We start from the raw sequence: 21514 nt of genomic DNA on the forward strand, positions 1-21514 counted from the left end.
TCGTACTAGGCAACAAAGGAAAGCTCTGGATAAGTTAGCACCAATCAGAGAAATATTTCAAGGTTTTGTTCAGTGATGTGAAGACAATTACAGTGTCGGGGAATACGTCACTAGACGAAATGCTGAAAACATTTCGTGGCAAGTGCAGCTTCAGGCAGTACATTCCAAGCAAACCATCCAAATACAGAATCAAAATTTTTGCCTTGGTTTGTTCTCGGACGTTTTATACTGCAAACATGCAGGAAGACAGCCTGAAGGTCCCTTTGTAATAGACAATAGTCCTAGTAGTGTCGCCTGAAGAATGGTTCAGCCAATAGAAAACTGTGGCAGGAACGTGACTGTCGACAACTGGTTTTCTTCCGCAGGGATTGTGAATGAGCTTGTACGGGAGAAGAACCTAACAATGGTTGCAACAATGAAAAAATAAGTGGGAGATTCTGAAAGAACTAGTCAACACTAGATCCAGGCATGTAAATAGCAGCATTTTTGCTTTTGGGGAGCATTGCATGCTGATTTCGTGTGTGCCTAAAAAAAATAGAAACGTAATACCCACATCAAGTATGCACAAATTTCCAGTAATTGATGAAACAACTGGGGACCTTATGAAACCAGAAAGACTTACCATTTATAATTTGACAAAAGGAGGGGTCGATGTTGTTCATGAAATGAAGTCGTCGTACTCTGTATCTAGAGTGTGCTGCAGATGGCCTCTCAGAATATTTTCACAATGTTGGATATTGCCGGTATAAACAGCCAGATTATTTATCGTTCGAACACACATGAAGAGTTACTGCGAAGGAAGTACCTGAAAACACTCGTCCTGGACCTTACAAAATTCCAACTTGAAGAAAGTGTTGCAAAATCTGGAATTCACTCAGATCTGCATCTGAAAATTCTGAAAGTTCTGGGGAAAATGAACGATCCTCCACAAGAGACATCGTCGGGAAGATAAGTGTGCATACTGTCCAAGAAAGAAGAACAGGAAAACAGCAGCCAGATGTGTGAAATGCAGTGCACCAATTTGCGGACACCCCATAGTAACTGTTTGTAAACCATGCCATTTTCCACATCCGGATCAAAGTGACTCGGAAACAGAATAAAGGTGACAACAGTGTTGAGACTTTATATTGAAACATGTGCTCCACAAGAACATGTACTGTTGCCTAATTTACGAACAGGTTCAACAATGACAGTTCTATAGGCAGAAACATTGTTTTATTGATTTTTGTTCGGTTTTTATTTTTTATTTTTGGACTGTTTGTGCAGAAGTTATATGTCACGCTACTATCCAGATTTCAATAAATTAATGTCTTCTAACCTGAATAAAGTGAGCGAACCCCAATTCTAGTAAGATTAACCTAAATTTCTATGAATCATGCATTCAAACCTATATTAAGTGAGTTAAACCCCAGCATGTATACTATTATTTCAAAACTGCAATTATAATGAATAAATCTCCTACTCTGAATGAACGTTGACAAAAGAAATCGTTAGGAAAACAAACGTACGCGAGGTGAGCGCCGCGCTCACCAGCGAGTAACGCCGTTATACGTGCGGCCGCGAGTACTGTCGGGTTAAACATACTCGCTGAATGCAGTTTCAAACAACTGCAAACATTTGCCAAATAGGAACTTTTAAACACAAACAATACAATTAACAACAATTACCTATCTCAACAATGGGTATCCATTCTCAGTGTTCTTCCTAGGACTTTTTTAATGAGTGCAACGCCTTGCCATTTTTAGACTGCCCAACTAACAATCTAGATATGTGCTAGTTACATAATATTAACATTAATAATTAATAAAGCATTAGCAGAAAGGGAAGACGAAATTTAAAAAATACAACAAATGATACACTTGAACGTGACAACTGCTGCTCTCGAACTTGGTCCAATCAACAATGATACCTGTAAAAGAAAGTCGCCAAACCTTGGTTTGATGCCCAACGTTATCAAGAACGATGTAGAACTCTACAAGCCTTGCACCAAGCTAAACATACTACAGTATACTAAGGAAGAGATACAAATCCCTGCTAAAAGGAAAGAAAAACAATACATAGAAATCGAAGCACGGAAATTATCAGATGCAGCTGATTCTGATCCATACATAGCTTTGAATAACAGGAAAATGCCAGTACTGCCTAGAACACAGATGAAAAATGGGCAAAATCATTTTAATAACATTCTGAACCTGAATGCAAGGATAAACGCATTCCCCCTGTTAACAGCTCCCAAAGAAACAACATATAGCTGTATCACCGATGATGAAATTGTAAGCACCATCGCACACTTAAAGAAATACAAAGCAGTTAGACCGGACGGAATATACAACAAAATATTATTGCATCATACCCACTCCTAATAAATGTCTGGCAAGAGCTTTACAACGAATGCCTACAGACAGGCGATATACCAAAACCATGGAAAGAAACAACCATCAAAATTATTTATAAGGGGAAAGGCTCAACTGATGACCTAAATTCTTCAGAGGTATAGCATTGAAAAACAATTCATTCAAACTATTACCAACAATCAAACAAACGGCTCACTGAAATAGTAGATCCACAACTCCCACAACTTGAAGTCTTTGAAGTGTACAGACCAGGAAAGGGTAGCGCAGATGCTGATTCAGAATTATTTGATAAGATAATCAGCTATGTGAGAAACGATAAGGAAAGGAACTTCATTGTAGCGGGTGATCTCAATTTACCAAAAGTCAATTGGGAAGGTAATGCGAACAACAGGAAGCATGACCAACAAATGGCAAATAAGTTAATATGGGAAGGGCACCTAATTCAGAAAGTGATGGAACCAACTAGAGGGAAGAATATTCTGGATGTGGTGCTGGAAAAAACCAGAAGAGCTCTATAGAGAAACCGAAGTAATTGATGGTATTAGTGATCACGGAGCTGTTTTTGTGGTAATTAAAAATAAATGTGAAAGAAAGGAAGAGATTAAAATCAGGACTGTTAGGCAATACCATATGGCTGATAAAACAGGCATGAGGGAGTTTTTAATAACTATGATCGGTGGTAAACGGTAAATAAAAATGTAAATAGACTCTGGGATGGGTTTAAAGCAATTGTTGAGGAATGTGAAAAAGGGTTTGTACCTTTAAAGGTGGTAAGAAATGGTAAAGATCCATTATATTATAACAGGGAAGTAAAGAGACTAAGAAGGAGGTGCAGGTTGGAAAGAAATAGAATTAGAAATGGCTGTGGAAGTAAGGAGAAATTGAATGAATGTACTAGGAAATTGATTCTAGCAAAGAAGTCAGCTAAGGATAACATGATGGCAAGCGTAATTGGTGGCCATACAAATTTTAGTGAAAAAAGGAAGAGTATGTATAGGTACTTTAAGGCAGAAACAGGTTCCAAGAAGGACATTCCAGGAATAATTAATGAACAAGGGGAGTGTGTATGTGAGGATCTTCAAAAGGTAGTATTCAGCCATCAGTATGTAAAGATTGTTGGTTACAAGGATAATGTCCAGATAGAGGAGGTGACTAATACTAAAGAAGTATTAAAATTTACCTAAGACAGCAATGACATTTACAGTAAGATACAAAAGTTGAAAACTAGAAAAGCAGCTGGAATTCATAAGGTTTCTGGGGATATACTAAAGACAGTGGGTTGGGATATAGTACCATATCTGTACTTATTTGATTATTGTTTGGTCGGAGGAGCTATACCAGATGAATGGAGAGTTGCTATCGTAGCCGCTGTATATAAAGGAAAGGGTGATAGACATAAAGCTGAAAATTACAGGATAGTGAGTTTGACATGCATTGTATGTAAACTTTGGGAAAGCATTCTTTTCTAATTATATTAGACATTTTTACAAAATTAATAACTGGTTTGATAAGGCAGTTTGTGTTTAGGAAAGGTTATTCCACTGAAGCCCAACTTGTAGGATTCCAGCAAGATATAGCAGATATCCAGGATTCAGGAAGTCAATTGGACTGTATTGCAAATGACCTGTCTAAGGCATTTGATAGGCAAAAATGAGTGCAATTGGACTTGACAAAAGAGTGACTGAATTGGTTGCTCTGTTTCTAGAAAAAAGAACTCAGAGAATTAGAGTAGGTGAATTTTTATCTGTCCCTGTAAAAATTAAGAGGGGAATTCCTCAAGGCAGTATTATTGGACCTTTATGTTTTCTTATATATGTAAATGATTTGAGCAAAGGAGTGGAATCTGAGGTAAGGCTTTTTGTGGATGATGTTATTCTCTATAGAGTAATAAATAACTTACAAGATTGCGAGCAACTGCAAAATGACCCCGATAATGTTGTGAGATGGACAGTAGGCAATGGTATGATGATAAACGGGGATAAAAGTCAGGTTGTGAGTTTCACAAATAGGAAAAGTTCTCTGTTTTAATTACTGCGTTGATGGGGTGAAAGTTCCCTTTGGGGATTATTGTAAATACCTAGGTTTTAATATAAGGAAAGATCTTCATTGGGGAAATCACATAAATGGAATTGTAAATAAAGGGTACAGATCTCTGCACATGGTTATGAGAGTATTTAGGGGTTGTAGTAAGGATGTAAAGGAGAGAGCATACTTGTCTCTGGTGAGACCCCAACTAGAGTATGGTTCCAGTGTATGGGACCCTTACCAGGATTACTCGATTCAGGAACTGGAAAAAATCCAAAGAAAAGCAGCTCAATTTGTTCTGGGCGATTTCTGACAAAAGAGTAGTGTTACAAAAAATGTTGCAAAGTTTGGGCTGGGAAGAACTGGGAGAAAGGAGACGAACTGCTCGACTAAGTGGTATGTTACAAGTCCTTAACCTCATTTTTGGTCCGTATTGACGACAGTGATTACATACAATTTACAAAATTTTCGTTTAATGTTAACCTAGTCAATACTTACAATACCACATTTTGTGGTTAAATAATTATAAAAAATAGAAAGATCGTGAACATGTTTCATCCTTCTTAATGGGCATCATCAGCACAATGGATAACTTTAAAACAAATAATTACAATTAAGACTGTTTACAATTATTGGTCATATAAAATTGGAATGAGATGTTGTGATGTTAAAAGTTATTTTCAATATCAATATCAATATCATACATTCTAATCTCTCCACAGCAGTTCACAACACAAGCAACTCTATTCTATCTCACCAGACCAGAAAAGAACAATAACTTCATCCCGAAGTCCGCCATACTTTATTCCACGGAACAATATCAATTTGTCTCACCGGCATTTCACACCGATGTCTTCACATCACATTCGATGCTACAGAAGTCAACTAAAAGAATAAGCGAAAGTTTCAACCCGCAACATTTTCCTAATTAGCAATTACCCATATAACTAGCAATTACCCACTAATAACTGTCACCATTGTTGCCGTTCAAACGCACGGAATACCCATGAATCTCCATCCACACTGACCAGTCTCCGTACCGATCTCAGCACTGCAACTGAAAAACTTCCAGCTTGATGCCTATAAAACCTCATTTGCCTATGAAATATTTCCCTACCCCCGGTGATTTTAACTAAAATAAACTGCTCTACATATTTCTGAAATGTCAATACTAATTCCTTCTTCCAACCTCTAAAACATCAGGACGCACTTGGTACTAAAATTTTTTTATCCTTGCACACCAGCTGCTCTTGTGTAATTATGTATATATTTGTAAATTCTCAACTATTCAATTAGATAATGTAATTACTATATAGTTACCAACTATTGACATTAGTTTTTATTACAAACATTTACGCTGAATGTTATAATGTAAATATTTTTAAAACTTTATCTCAACTGTTCAATTGAACAATGTAAATACTGTATAGTTACCTTTAACATTAATTTTTGGTTACAAACATTGACGCCGAACACTACACCTTTTCTCCCTTAATTGTTTTAATGTAAATATTTTTTAACTTTTTATTTTCCTATGATTGCGTCAACTGTTTCTCCAGAGCACCACTGCCGAACTCTACTATGTTAATTTTAGGCATTGGTGCCGACTTTTCATCTATAAACCTATATGTTCAACCATCACTTTTGTACAACTATTTCCCATACTTAATTTTTGTAATTGTATTAATAATATGTATTAATTTGTACATGTCAACTACTAACCAGTTACCTGATTTTTTACCTTGAGGTGATATTTTGACTGATGATGCCCTCAATGAAGGGCGAAACATGTCTCAAGTGGAATCAATAATAAATTCCTAATTTATAAAATTTATATGTATTGAATAGGTGGAAAAAACTAACCTTTTAGCATCCTAGGTAACATTAAACGAATATTTTGTAAATTGTATGTAATAAGTGGCAAAAATGATATTTATTACATGTAATAAGTGGTATGTTCCGAGCTGTCAGTGGAGAGATGGCGTGGGAGGACATCAGTAGAAGAATAAGTTTGGATGGTGTCTTTGAAAGTAGGAAAGATCACAATATGAAGATAAAGTTGGAATTCAAGGGGACAAATTGGGGCAAATATTCGTTTATAGGAAGGGGAGTTAGGGATTGGAATAACTTACCAAGGGAGACGTTCAATAAATTTCCAATTTCTTTGCAGTCATTTAAGAAAAGGCTAGAAAAACAACAGATAGGGAATCTGCCACCTGCGCGACTGCCCTAAATGCAGATCAGTAGTGACTGATTGATTGAGCAATATGGTTTCAGGACAGGACGCTCCTGTTTACAGGCATTGGAGAATATACTGTGTCATCCATGACAATATTCGCATACCAGGACAGAAATACTATACAATTTTCATCGACTATAGTAAAGCATTTGATAGTTTGGACAGAGAAATTCTCTCTGAAAAGCTAGATACAACTGGAACTGACAAAATTACTGCAACACTTCTCAAAAATATATGATTATATAACATCATTAGGATAGATGATTCAATATCAACATCAGAGGAAGTAAGGCAAACCAGATGAGTGTTAGAGGAAGATCCTTGAAGTCCTCTTCTCTTCAACACTGCCACCGCTGACATCACAAAAATATGTCTTCCAGGGACATCTCTGTTCGTCTATGCTGATATGGCTTTATGACCACCAAACAAAAACGCCCTTCAAGATTCATTCTATCTCTTAATAAACTGGGCCACATGAAACAAAATTAACATAAATCTACAGAAAACAGTCCAGATGGTATTCAGGAGAGGTGAAAGAACTACAGAGAATGACACTATTATTTTCGAAGAAGAACGTTTGAAAATTGTCAACGCTTTCAGATACCTAGGAATGACCCTACAATCAAATCATTAAATCATTCTGTATATGTATACGTACTAAGGAGAGAGCTGTAGTAGTGACTAAGGCAATATTTGATATTAAGAATCTCAGACAATTAAGTTTAAGCACCACTGTAAAACTTCTAGAAGTCAAAATTATCCCAATTTTGTGTTATGGCATAGAACTGACCTGGGAAAGCCTCATTTTATCACATCTCAGGACATTGGAAAGAGTGAAATCACAATTTTTGAAAATTACACTTGGACTATCAAAATTTGCCCACTGAGGCACGCATATGAACTTGCAAGGGAAACCTTTCTAGTGGAGGACCTACGACTAAAATTCTCAATCCCATCAACAGTAAACTGGTCAAAATTACTGGAAGAAAGGAAACAGAAGAGAGAAGAAATATGGCCAGAATTCTATGCCACAAGTGCAATGATGGACCAAAACATGGATGCAACCTAACCAACTACTTCGATACATGATCACAGGTTTAGCTGTACATGTCTATCACCACAAAATATGTAGGACTAAGACATTCCATGAACCAAGTCGTGAATGTGTGTGCGAGATATGCAATGAATTCTGTGACAGGTACCACACAATTAAGTGCTCAAAGAGAAAAATCACAATTAGCCAACTTTGTAAATCGTAGCATCATTCGTATGCACAACTGTGTGGGTTTTGGTATATAATATTAATACCTACAGGGTCTTTATTTATGCTTGGTAGGGACTTTATCGCTCGAACTTGGCCGCTGATGACAGGCCGCTACCAGGCGCTGGCGCATGCGGTTTCCGGCACTTCTGCAGTTGCTCAGAGCTGAGCTCCGAGATAGTAGGGTGTTCAATGAAGCTACTGCGTACTGTATGTCGTATTGTATAGTGTTTTATTGTGATTGTGTATAGTGCTGTAATGTATGTGAAATATTTGTTACGTGAACGTGTATATCTGCACAATACTTACATTAAGTGCAGAAAATCGTGCAGTGGGACAAAAGTTTCGAGCGAAATTTCCAGGGAGACCCATTCCGATCAATAGGACAATAAAACAACTAGCCAAGAGATTCAAACCTACAGGTTCAGTAAACAATAAAAATAGACGTAAAGGTCGTTATCTCCTTACTGAAGCATGTTTGGTACGAGAATCATAAGTAAAAATCTGTGGCCCCCTCGTAGCCCAGACTTAACAGCATGTGACTTTTATTTGTGGGGAATGTTAAAAAATGTAGTTTATGGAAACAGCCCTCACACACTAGATGAACTTACAGACAATATAAGAGTTGCAATTGCATCCATCAGTGCTGAAGAACTTGGTAGAGTAACCAAAAACTTCATTAGGAGATGCCGATTATTTTGGCAGCGCATGGGGAACATTTTCAGCATAAACTGTAAAAATGGTGAGTAAAATGCATGATAAATGCATGATAATGCATGATGATGATTTTTGAGCATAAACTAAACATGGTAAGTAAAATGCATGATAATGATTTTGAGCACCATATTCTTCCGTACGTAAGCACGTGCGGTACCTGGCAACTGAACCGTCACTGGCAGCCAAGGTCGAGCGAGAAAGTCCCTGCCAAGCATAAATAAAGACCCTGTATTAGGAGATCCAAATTAAAATGTAAATACTGTAAAACATTTATTTAAATGATAAATCTTCATTATTGTCAGGGTAACTGCATCAAATATATCGGAGTTTAGCTTGACTATCGCGTAGTGTCTGGATTGGCGAGAAATTACATGAGAGCACTGATTCCGTATGACATCACAAACCTGTAGGGTACTCTACAGCAACTGAGTGGTAAGCAGCAGTGTTACATCATTATGAACGAGCAGGAGAACATTACAAGTTCAAGAATACTCTGTTATGTCTTGTTTGTGATAACACTGAAATAGTACAGTTCTGCAGATAATGTTTACTTGCCTGATATTACTGTTAATGACCTGAGGGGAATATATTGAAAATGTTATCATATTCATTTTTTTACATATTCCCTGCCCGGCTACTCATTCCTCCCACCCAACTGACAAAAAATAATGGGGAGAACACTGCATACTGTTGTTACAAATTGTTGGGAAACAGTTGTTACCACTTTATTACTTACAAAACTAAATTTACCTGCTTGTTCACATTAATATGCACAAGACTAACATAACTACCTAGGTACCAGAGAAGACAGCAACAGCTATCAGAGTCATGTACAACATAAAAAGCATAACCAATCTCTCCATCAGCACAGCAATGACACTGTTCACCACAGCAATAGTTCATATCATAACTTATGGAATTCACATCATATGGGAACATCTTACAATTGGCAATTTAATCAAAATTGAAATGGTCAAAGCAATGTTCATGAAAAGAGCAATGGGGGTAGGAAAAACAGCACCCTCGCAACTAGTTTTCAACCTTATAAAAGAAATCTAAGTTATTTCATTGAGGATATCAGAGCTTAACACCATCTACCGTCCACAAGGCCATACCAAGAGGTTGTAAATATCAGAAATGGAGAGAAAAAAAAAAAAAAAACGGGAAGAGGCTTGAATTCTACTGCACATCTGCTATGTCAGAGAAACCTGGACCAGAGAGTGCCAAGAACAAAGACATGTGACAACCTGACTGGCCATACATGTATTCACCATAAAATCTGTGCAAACACAAGATACCACAAAACCCAACAACTACTGTGTTCGTAAACTGTGCGGGAAGAGTTGTGATATGCATCACAGAGTATAAAAATAAACTAAAATCAATAACTGAATATAGCAAGGAATAACTCGCGCACAAATGCTCACTTGAGTGCACTGTTCTCAGTTATTACAACAGGTCACAAAAACAGGTCAATGTGGAAAAAGGGAGCAATAGAAAGAGATAGAAAAACCTGAGCCACTTATTGTAAGTGATAATGCCCTATTTGTTCTGATACAAAATATACTTGCAGAAAACTAGGTACAAATTGACAACCTGACAATGTCCTTTCTGATAAAACAAACAACAGGACTTCTTCAGGGGAATCCGTTGAGCCCAAAACCGTTCAACATAGCGACCGACACAATCAGGAGAGTAAGTGAATGTAAAAATTTGTCTATGCGGATGATATGGCAATTGCGTCTTTGTCCAGTGAAGATCTACAAACAGCTTTTGATAGATTAGTGGGATGGGCAGGTAGAAACGATTTACGGCTGAATGCAAGTAAAACAGTAGTCGTGACTTTCAGATCAGGAGGGAAAATTTCATTGAAAGACAATTTATTATAAGAGTGAGATATTATCGATGCCCACCTCCTTTAAGTACCTGAGAATGACTCTACAGGTCACGGGTACCACTTTCATGCTTCATATAAAAGACAAGGTCGCTGCTGCGGTAATAGCCATGAATGAAATAAAAGCACCTGCAGAGTCTCTCAGTGGATACAGCGATGATGCTCTTTGAAGTGAAGGTCTCACCAATATTGAGTTACGGACTACATCTAATGTGGGATCATCTTACTAACAGAAATGTAAGAGATTTAGAGAAGGCAAAAGCTGTTTATCTAAAGAAAGTTTTAAGCCTATTGAAATTTACTCCCTCACGATTGGTATATGAACTAGTAAGAGAAAGGTTCTTCATAGAGGATCTGCGAGAGTGGATGCTACTACTTCTACACCTGCCTACAATAGTGTTCTACAATAACTTTATTCAAAGAAAAAGGAAATATGGAGCATGTTTTATACCACGGATACCATGATGACTCAAGATTGGAAACAATCAAATTATGAGCTACAACATGTCACAACACGATTTGCGGTACATGGCTTCCATCACAGAATATGTGACAATACGAAACAACATAATCCGCAGGAGGATTGTATGTGTTGGCTGTGCAAGAGTTGTTGTGATCGCTATCACCTCCAGGAATGTGGGAAAAGAGTCGTGTCCCTGACCAAATTTTGTAGTGACTAACACAGAGAACTACATATGGTATTCTAAGTGAACATTTATTCAATGTATTTATGTATATAACTATCCCATGGTCACTGGCTGCATTAAATTAAATTATTAATAGGAAGAGGTTATAAACAAGAAAAAATGACAAGGACAATCTCTACACCTTCATACAATGTTTACTTCAAACAGGTTTCTGAGTGTACTGAAAATGATAACATAACAGTATGTGTGTCGTATGATGGGACACACAGAAACATCTCAGTTTGACTTTATGGTATAAGTTGGAAGAAGGGTAATTAAGATAACTGAATTGAGCCAAGGGGTTAAACTAGTTTACTTTAGGTGAGTACCAGTCAAGAATGGGACAAACATTAAATAGACATGTTATATTACCTTACACCTAAAATATTCATACAGTATAGGCTATAAGCCAGAATATACTTTCTGACATTCCAATAAACGAAACTCGCTACTTCTGCCCTCACCATACATTAAAAAATAAATGATATAATGTATAAAATGGATGGACTTTAATATAAAAAACACAATCTAACTTACTGCTGTTAACACTCTGAAGTCTTCTCGGGTCATATACCTCAATATCGTTACGTTTAACTTTCCCATCCTGGCACTGTGATAGGAAAAATCTTATAGAGTCGAAGATTACAGCACCGTCATGCGAAGAAACGTAATGTGTTTTTATATTCAATACCACCGATAAATCGGTTATGTACAATGTCACAAATGTTCACTCCTTTTACAGGCTACGGAACATCGCAAGGAATACAATGTGCCTGTCAAATAAAATTCACATGTTGCACGTTGTCATGATGTTGAACGTACAAGAAAACAAAAAGGGGGAGGCAGGACAGCCAATACATAAATCAAGAATATCTCCTGACTAGAATTTAATTCCCCTTAGCCTTTGCCTCTTAGCAGGGCTGCCAGCTTTAGTACTTTCGTACTAGATCTAGTACTTCGTGGACATTTTTTGTACATTAGTTCTTTTTATGGAAATCTAGTACTTTTTACGGATATAGAGTAGAAGCTCTTCTACTGCAGCAGAAGAACCGGAAATAAATTGATAAGAAGTTTCAAAGCCTATCTTTTCATGTTGAATTCTGCGAACAGATTTTTAAGAGGATTGATTTTGTGATCCTGTTTGAAAAATCTGTCCATGTCGAACCTAGAAAATTACAAATGAGATGGCAGTTTCATCAGTACAATCCCATTAGCTGTATATTTCCCTAATGTAATTACAGAAAGTGTTAATGAAGATAAAAATGGTGATTAGCCAAATCCACAGAAATATAAGGGCTTCTCGATCTATCAAACACACAAGCTCAATATTACACGATAACATACTTGTAAAAACACACTATTAAACAATATTGATATATAACCTGTGTGTTCAACAGACTGAAAAGTTTTAATGTTACGTTTGACTGAGTCGACAGTGGAAAGTTCCTTCTTAACAAACAAGTCCACAGAATCGCTGGAAGGAAACTAAGAATTTATGAAATTTTCGAACTTTGACTTTGAAATGAAAAATCCTGTAGGTGGCTACATCTTTCCAAATTTGACGAATTTTGTGAAGGCAGTGTTCTGTTTACGACATTTTTCTGCTGCAACGGAAAGTTATTCTGCCTGTTACTATTGCTTAAATAACACCAAATTGAGAAATAAACTCGAATCCTGTGTGTTGAATGGGTTCCTTCTAAAAAGGAGAAACTAAAACATTAATCTGCTCAAAATTTTCACATTTCAAAACAGTTTATTGCTTTGGCAATGTTTTCCAAGGATTAAGAGAAGAGCAAAATGTGAAATACATGTGATATATTCTAAAAGACAGCCAACTTTTGGGTAGTGTATAAAGACAAAAGGCGCACGCGGGTGTGTGTGGTGTGAATTTTGAACTGAAATGCGTGAGAATATTTATAGTGTTCATATTCTAAACACAAATAAATGACTAAAACTTGTACTCAGCTTGGAACTGGAAGTGTTACGATGGTGGTGATTGAAACGGCAACATTGCTGCTTCCCATAATAGATATCACAAGAGATATTACAAATTTCTCATATAATAAATGTGTATTTTTTATAAGTACCCTATGTTTTCTATACTGCCTTTATGAATAATCCTACTCCATTTAAAAAATAGTACTTTTCCCATAATCTAGTACCTTTTTAGGGGAAAATTTAGTACGAAACTTTTTTGCCCGGTGGCAACCCTGCCTCTTAGTACACAATGTGTGATGGGTCGAACTAGCACTTTTGAGGGAGCTAGCTCATTCGCTCCCGCTCCTAACTGAGAGTCGTTCGAAAGAGTCGACTCTTGGGAGCGGGTAGGTAGGAGCGAGCCAGGAAGTCAGAGGCCGCTCTCCGCTCCAGGTTCGTTCGTTCATTCGTTCATCCGGTTTAGGGCAGACGGCTCTTTATGACTTCCGGGAACGAACGATATAGCGCAAATAGTTTATATTTTCCACAACAGATGGCAGCACAACATCCAGTTCAGAAAGCTACTCTTGAAATAAAACAAATAAACAACTAATATATGCACTCCTGGCAACATTGGCAAATAATCTAACGATAAAGCTTTATATACAATAACGAAGAAATGTTTAACAAATATGCAGTATTAATGGATAACATCTAATATTACTTTGCCCATTTTCTACTACTTTCTCGTTTTCATTCCCCACCCGAAGGGCGGGGCGGGCCCCCTAGAGAGTGACGCTCTCGCTCGGGCCGGGAGAATTGAAAAGAATTAGAAGGTGGGATAGAATAAGAAGGTGGGTATAACGATGTGAAAAGTCATAGGGAAGTAACGGTAGATCGTCTTAGCTTGGGAGATGGGAATGATAGGAGTTGTGCGTTAAGAATGAAGTTTAATTGAATGTAGCTGGGTGGAGATGGAATGGGAGGAGGTGCAGAATTGTTGTGATATTGTTGAGGGAAGTGATGAGATGTCGGATGATATCTATCGTTGGAGGTGGTTGGGGGAAGAAACTAGGTGTAAAAAGTCGTGGGCAGACGGGTGTACTAGGTTGAAAAGGAGAGGCTGGCCGGGGGTGGCGATATAATATAGTGGGTTGAAATGTTGGCGAATAGTTCTAGGTGGGGAGAGAGAGGGCTCAACTTTACGACGATGGCGATAGATGTAGGCTCCATTGGTAATAAGTCGTTGGACGTCTTCGGCAGTTGGAAGGTGGATGCGGACCATATACGTAGGCCGGAGGAGTTCTTGATCCGAAAGACGCGACGGACTGGGACGCCTGCAGCTTGAAGTTCCTGGAGAATCGTTTGGGTGGAGAGACACTCTCTCGCCAACTCAGGATCAAACACACCTGTATTTTTTCGGCTGGGGTGCCATCACCTCTACTCGCAAACTCAGCCGGCCCAATAAAGCACAAACAGGCAGACGCCTAGTTGGCTGTCGCCTCCCCAATCATGTACTCCTGTCTCATATCAGGTGTGGACACCACCATCGCAGAACACTCCATCAGGACAAAACTTCGCAAGTCCGGCTACCGAGTCCACGATGTTCGCCGCCTCATGGATCAAGCAACCTCCCAGCCTTCAACACAGCTACTGATATACCTACCTAATAGAGAAGACAAACTGACCCTGGAAGCCCGTGGAGCAGATATCGGCAATAGACGGTACCCAGTGGTAACAACACCAGACTACATTCTCCAACAAATGATCGATAATCCTTATGCCCTTCCTACTGTCAATGAATACCAACCCAAAACAGCCCACGAGCCCCCACCGCCTCTCACGTCCCTAACATCCACATCAACCACTACTACTACTACCACCATCACTACCTCGGCCTACACCCCCCACCATTCTCCCACTTTCACTACCACGACAACTCATCCTACACCGATAATGTCAATAACCACCACCTCCCCAAGCCCCTCACCGCCCAGCTATCAACAAACCCTTACTAACCAAGAAAACGCAACCAGCACAGCGCAGCCAGCCGCCGCAACTCCAGCACATCAGCAGCCACCAGTTCCTACTAGCCAAGTAAATGCAACCAGCACAGCACAGCCAGCCCCGCAAGAACAAGAAACCGCCGCAACTCCAGCACACCAGCAGCCACCAGCACCAGTGCCGAGCTGTGTCATCAGGGGAATCGAACCAACCTTAACAGCAAATGACATCCAGCAAGAACTAAAATCTGCAGGCATATCAGTACTCCGAGCGTACCGCATCTACAGCAGAAACGGCCCGACCTACATGGTAAGAATCCAACTCCCCACAGAAGAAGAAGTACAACAGCTAATAACCACCGGAGTCCAGATTAATAGCCAGTATCACAGAGTAGAACACTCACGCTCCCCGCCCCAATCTACACGCTCCTCTCCTAATATCCCGCACCGCCGCCCCCGGCCGCCCCCACCCACCTCACCACAGCAAACCATACACCTACCCATCCCCCAAACCAACTTCCTACCACCACCACTCCCGATTCTAGATCTTCTCCGCCTCCTAGCCACGTCCATTACCAACATCACAACAACCCTCCATCTCCTTACATCCCAACTCTACCACTACAACCCCTACCCAACCCACATTTAACTAGCAACCTATCTCCAATATATGCACTAGTAAACCAACTAAACACATTGTACTCGTAAAACCATTGTAAGCAACCTAATGTATGTAACTCATATGATGTATGTAACCCATGTATTTTTAACTCATGTATGTAACCCAGGAATCTCAATAAAAAGCACAGGAACAGATGCTGCACCTTAGCCAAGAGGCCAATCCCTCACTTCAACAAACCCAAAGCTCCTTCCTTTTATCATCAAACCTCTACAAATCCCCGAACCCCGCCAAATCTCCTGGCCAGAGAAAACATCCCCCTTGGTCCTTGGAGAGAGCAGGATCCACCCCACGGATCACACAACTGTACATGGTGTGACAGGTCGTTGAGGACTTCGTGGATGGTGTTGCGGCGGAGGCTGCGGCGTCAGCGGCGTGCGTAGATGATGGTGACGAAGGCAGTGCTGCATCTGTAGACGAAGATGTCTCAGTGGGCTGGTACGGGGGTTGAGGTCCTTCAGGGGTACGGCAGAGAGGGATGGAAGAAGTCATGAGAGGAGAAGGATGGCATGTTACAACAGTTGTGACCGGAATAGAATTATGAGATGGATGGATGGCGTGGTGGTCGTTGTGATGGTAGTGGTGATGATGGTGCTGGTGGTGGTGCTGGGAGTGGTGTAGGAACGAGAGGAAGATGACTGGGGCGGTGCCCACTGTGGCGGTGCTTCTTCGGCAAAGTACGAAGGACTAGACGTCACTCGATGGATCTGGCGATCCAAGTAGATTCCGTTTGCGATGAAATGTGGAACGGCGTCCGCTGGATGGAGATGTAGCAGGACCCGACGTGTAGGAACGAAGTCTTGGAGTATCCTTGAGACGCTTCGAGCTGGGACGTGTGTCAGTTGAAGTTTGAGAAGTAAGTCCTGGTCAGAAAAGGCGGGATCAATATCAGGGAGCACGCAGCTTGATATGGTGGTGGGTGAGGGGGGCTGACTACCAACTAGGTGTCGGCCCATTATGCTGATTGTATCGGCGGGAAGCAAAGTTACAGATGGTGAGCCACCCGGCCGAGCAAAAATGATTTGAAGATGCGACGGAGTTCGGTGCAATCCAACTCAGGGAGAGATTGTGTGTTGTCGTGCCCATTTACTACTAACAATGCTTTCATTCCCCACCCTGAAGGGGTGGGGCGGGCCACCTAGAGGGTAGCGCCCTCTCTCTGGCCAAGTCGTGCCCATTTTCCTTTCTTCTTAAAATGATGCTTGACTGAATGCACTGTGACGAGACGTACGTTCATGATATTGGCAATACTTACACGTTAATAAATAATTGTTTAAGAATGTAATGGGATGTAAGTTACTATAGTATACACTAAGCTATGAGTTATTTATTCATAAACGCCCAAAATAGCGTGATTTTACATTTTCTAGATTAATCATGACTCCCGTTTTTATTTGAAGGAGCGAGATGGCGCGAGACAGTTCACATTTTCCACAACAGATGGAAACACAATGTACAGTTTGGTACGTTACTCTTGGAATAAAACAAATGTACACTGCTGGCAACATTCGCAATTAATCCAATGATAAAGTTTTATACACAGTAACGAAGAAACGTGTCACAAATATACAGTGTTGATTGATGACATTTAATATTACTTTGCTTAAGTTCCATTCTCCTTAAAATGATGTATTTCAAGATTGAATGCACTGTACGGGACGTATGTTCGAGATATTGGCAATACTTCCGTTCGACCCCGGCAATCCAGATAAGCATAAGAAGAATCTCTATTCCTGTGCACGTAGTTTACATTTCACTCAAAAGATGTCATCAGAATATCCTCTTTCGACTGGAGCTACAGAAAGTTTTTTTTACTTGACACTCCGCGTTGGAACAACAGATTCTTTCATTCATTAATGCAGCGTAGGAAACATAGCTGATTAAACGCGATCTTTAACGAAAATAATGGAAACTACTATCAGCACAAATGCACATATAACCAAGTATACTACAGTACGCATAGCATTTTGCCTATTTTTCTTGTACAGTATGGTCACACTCTCTTCTATTTTTTTTTCAAGAACGATTAAACCGTATGAGTCGTATATGTTCGATATATTGGCATTCCTTACACTATCTAAACTTACTTCTTCTTCTTCTTCCGCTTCGACCACTTTTCCCACACTTGTGGGTTCGCGGGTGCGAACTGATCCGCAAATGTGGATTTGGCCCTGTTTTATAGTAAGTAATAATGTTACTGGCTTTACGTCCCACCAACTACATTTACGGTTTTCGGAAATGCCGAGGTGCCAGAATTTAGCCCCGCAGGGGTTCCTTTACGTGGCAGTAAATCTACCGACACAAGGCTGACGTATTTGAGCACCTTCAAATACCACCGGACTGAGCCAGGATCGAACCTGCCAAGTTGGTGTCAGTAGGCCAGCGCCTCAACCGTTTGGGTCACTCAGCCCGGCTGGCCCTGTTTTATGACCGGATGTCCTTCCTGATGCTAACCTTATGCGGAGGGATGTAATATATATTGCGTGTTTCTATGGTGGTTGGTATTGTGGTGTGTTGTCTGAATATGACGAGGAAAGTGTTGGGACAAACACAAACACCCAGTTACCGAGCCAGAAGAATTAAATTCCCGACTTGGCCGAGAATCGAATCCGGGACCCTCTGCAGCGAAGGCCTCAGTGCTGACCATCCAGCTAAGGAGTCGGACTTCTTACACGTCAATAAATAATTATTTGAAAATGTACTGCGGTATACACTTTGGTATGAGTTATTTAGCCTATATTTTAAAGCCAAAACTAGTGTTATTTTCTATTTGCCTTAATTCGATTTAAAACTACGGTATATTATTTTATCCACTGTACCGTAAAACCGAAAGATTTTGGCAATATGTTAATTCATAACTACGAACGCATTTAAGAAACAGGTGAGGATTTGTCAGAGTATTTCTTAATTATTTCAGACAGAATAAAACTACGCCGTTTCTACTTGCCGAGTGGTATATTCAGTATTCTGGATAGTGACTGTTCGTGCTTAGTTGAGGTTAGTTAACCCGAACTTCGTGTCGTTTTATTTGCTCCTAACCTACTGGATCTATACTAGGCCCTACATCCTTCATAGGTTATGAGTGCATACAGGAAGTGAACAGGTAAGTATTGCTCAATAACATGTTTATTTCATTTCCTTGTTTCGTTACGTTGCAAGTTGCCAGAACTATGGCACAAAAACGTACCTAACAAACAGACCACAACCACTGCACTCGGAGCACTGACTGAATGCGGGAAGAGGCTAGACTGGGCAGCGTATAAAAAAGAAAGCGGCTTCTGTACGTCACGTGATTATCTATTGGCTAGAAATGAACGAGAGTCGATGTGACGAGCTAGCCCTTTCTTGGAGTCGCTGTTGATACAAGAGTCGGCTCGTGCAAAGCCTACTAGATACTAGAAGGCCTGGACAGATAGCCAATTTCTTGCATTAAAAGCGGGGTAATAGTTTTTCTCTTTTCCACCGCTAGGTTAGCGTTTATGTTCTGTTGTTTGGCACGAATTTTATGATTACGTGTGGTACAGCAACATGATTTTATGAGAAGAAATAACATATTAAACTTCATTTTATAAGGTAAGGCCTTATCTAATATGAAATGTGAAGAGTTTTGACGTTTTTTAAATTTATTTGGTCTCACGATTTGCAATATATGGATGGTTGGTGAGATGCATTTAACATTTGTTTAGTTATGTGCTTCCAAATTACCGTGAAGGTGGTGGTGGTGATTATTGTTTTAATAGGAAGTACAACTAGGCAACTATCCTCTATATAACACTAACCAGAGAGAAAAACTGGAAGGGACTCGACACGCCGAAAAATGAAAGTATCGGTCAAAGGAAGACAAGGGCCACGAAGGGCGTGAAAATGAAAGACTCCCTAGCCCACGGAAACCTAATAGCGTAGGAGTCGGCAAAGAACAAGAGTTGACCAAGGAAGGTCGGATAGGATAGATGAAAGTGAGGAGCGTGGCACAAGTAAGTGGAAAAAATGCCAGGACTCAGCTAAAGACCCCGTGGTCACCAACCCATGCTCCAAATTTCAGAGCCCCTGGGGATAATTACCGCACATCTGACACAGCGAAGAAATATACACAAATATAAATGTTCATCTTTTTGTTAAAGGTCCGAGGTTACTGAAGAAGTGGAGACTTGCTATTTCTCGAGAGGGCAGCAGAAAAGGATCTCTCTGGGCTCCAGAATATGTAGCTTGCACTTTGTCGAATCAGATTACAGTGTAAGTACTGTGAGGGGAATTCTGCTCTCCGATAAATGCCGACGCAAATTCGTCTTCTTCTAAAAAATGTATTAATATTTACAACGCGGACGTTAGGATACCTCGGAAAATGTAACCTTGTCCGAAAGCTGAAATTCCTTACCGCTCCAAAGTTTAAAGAGACTTTTCAGTGCCGCGACTGTGATCAAGCACTCATCACATACGTTATACTTGCAAAATTTTTCAGGGCTGTTCTTAATAACAATGCAAAGAAAGTGACTAATGGCTGTAATTTATTAAACAAATTCAAGAGCAAGCCTCTGAGCAGAAAAAGTGTTTGAAATTATAGAAATAGGGAAATATCAGGTGAGTACTTCTATTTATTTCCCAATTCTTTATTTTTGTGTGATAAACAAGTGCAAAATGAAAGAAATCTATGAAGTGTAGTGTGTTCTAAGTTGTTTTATATTTTTATATCTGATTCACGCCTGGCATAATGGAAGTAAAAATGTATTATTTCGCGTTATTGTATATATATCTTCAATATATAAGGATATAGACAGAACATGAGAACAACAGAACATAAACGCGATCGAAGCGGCCATTGTCTGAACTACTTTGTTCTCCCATAAATGTGTCGGCTTGACCAGGCCTTCTATTATAGCGTAGGCAACGGCTCGTGCTAGCTCTCAGGGAGCAAGGAGGAGCTAGCTCATACAAGAGTCGACTCGTAATTGAACGACTAGCTCTCATGGAGCAAGGAGGGAGCTAGCTCTTACAAGAGTTGACTCTCATTGAGAGAGCTAGCCCTGAGCTAGCTCTCTCTCCAATTATTATTAGAAAAGCGCACGAATGTGCATTACAAAGATCATTGACCGTTTTAGTCTTTGCTATAATCGCATAGAGATTTGTTGTTGTTTTTACATCTTGTGATGTGATACATGTCACAGAACTGATCACACAGTGAACATTCACATTTTTCATTTGGGTCGTGATAAGACATAATAATAATTTATTTAACGCGCACAATGTGCAAAGAATTACTATATAGAACATTAGTCTTCGTTGCAAAATTTCACCAGTGATTCTGATCGCTGTTTACAATTTAAAACATGGTACCTAGTACAGTGTGCACCACATCTTAAACATACACAGTTCAAACCTGGTTCATGATAACGCTTAATATTACACAGTTTATAATGGAACCCATGAACGGAGAACCTTGTCAGCAGGTGTCGCAGTTCATATCCACCTTGAACCCACTCGCGATTTAGCATGGCATCGGTAGAGTAGAAATCTTCCCAGATGTCAGCCTTCTTCGATCGTAGGTCTCGAAGCAGATGTATATAGGGTGTTGTTGCTGGAAGTAACAACTGTAACCTTAGCTCTTCCACATAAAATCCCTCTCTGGATAGCTCATACACGAGCCGGGAAGGAGAATATTTGGAGAGGCACAGAGCCCGTTTCAAGTAGATTGCCTTCAACTTCTCGATTTTATCTAACTGTTTCATACTCAAATGTTCCCAA

At 39.7% G+C, this 21514-nt stretch overlaps 1 protein-coding gene across 1 annotated transcript in view; it reads right to left on the reverse strand.

The window, feature by feature from the left end:
• Nucleotides 1-12006, reverse strand: part of RIOK2 (RIO kinase 2) — a 96146-nt gene extending 84140 nt beyond the window's left edge. The window contains exon 1 of the mRNA XM_067138403.2: nucleotides 11714-12006. Coding sequence (XP_066994504.2) covers nucleotides 11714-11779 — 66 coding nt within the window. The 5' untranslated portion in view covers nucleotides 11780-12006. The remainder of the gene's footprint in view (nucleotides 1-11713) is intronic.
• Between the last annotated feature and the right edge of the window lie 9508 nt (nucleotides 12007-21514).

Source organism: Anabrus simplex, chromosome 1 (assembly GCF_040414725.1).
Source record: "Anabrus simplex isolate iqAnaSimp1 chromosome 1, ASM4041472v1, whole genome shotgun sequence".
Classification (NCBI taxonomy): domain Eukaryota; kingdom Metazoa; phylum Arthropoda; class Insecta; order Orthoptera; family Tettigoniidae; genus Anabrus; species Anabrus simplex.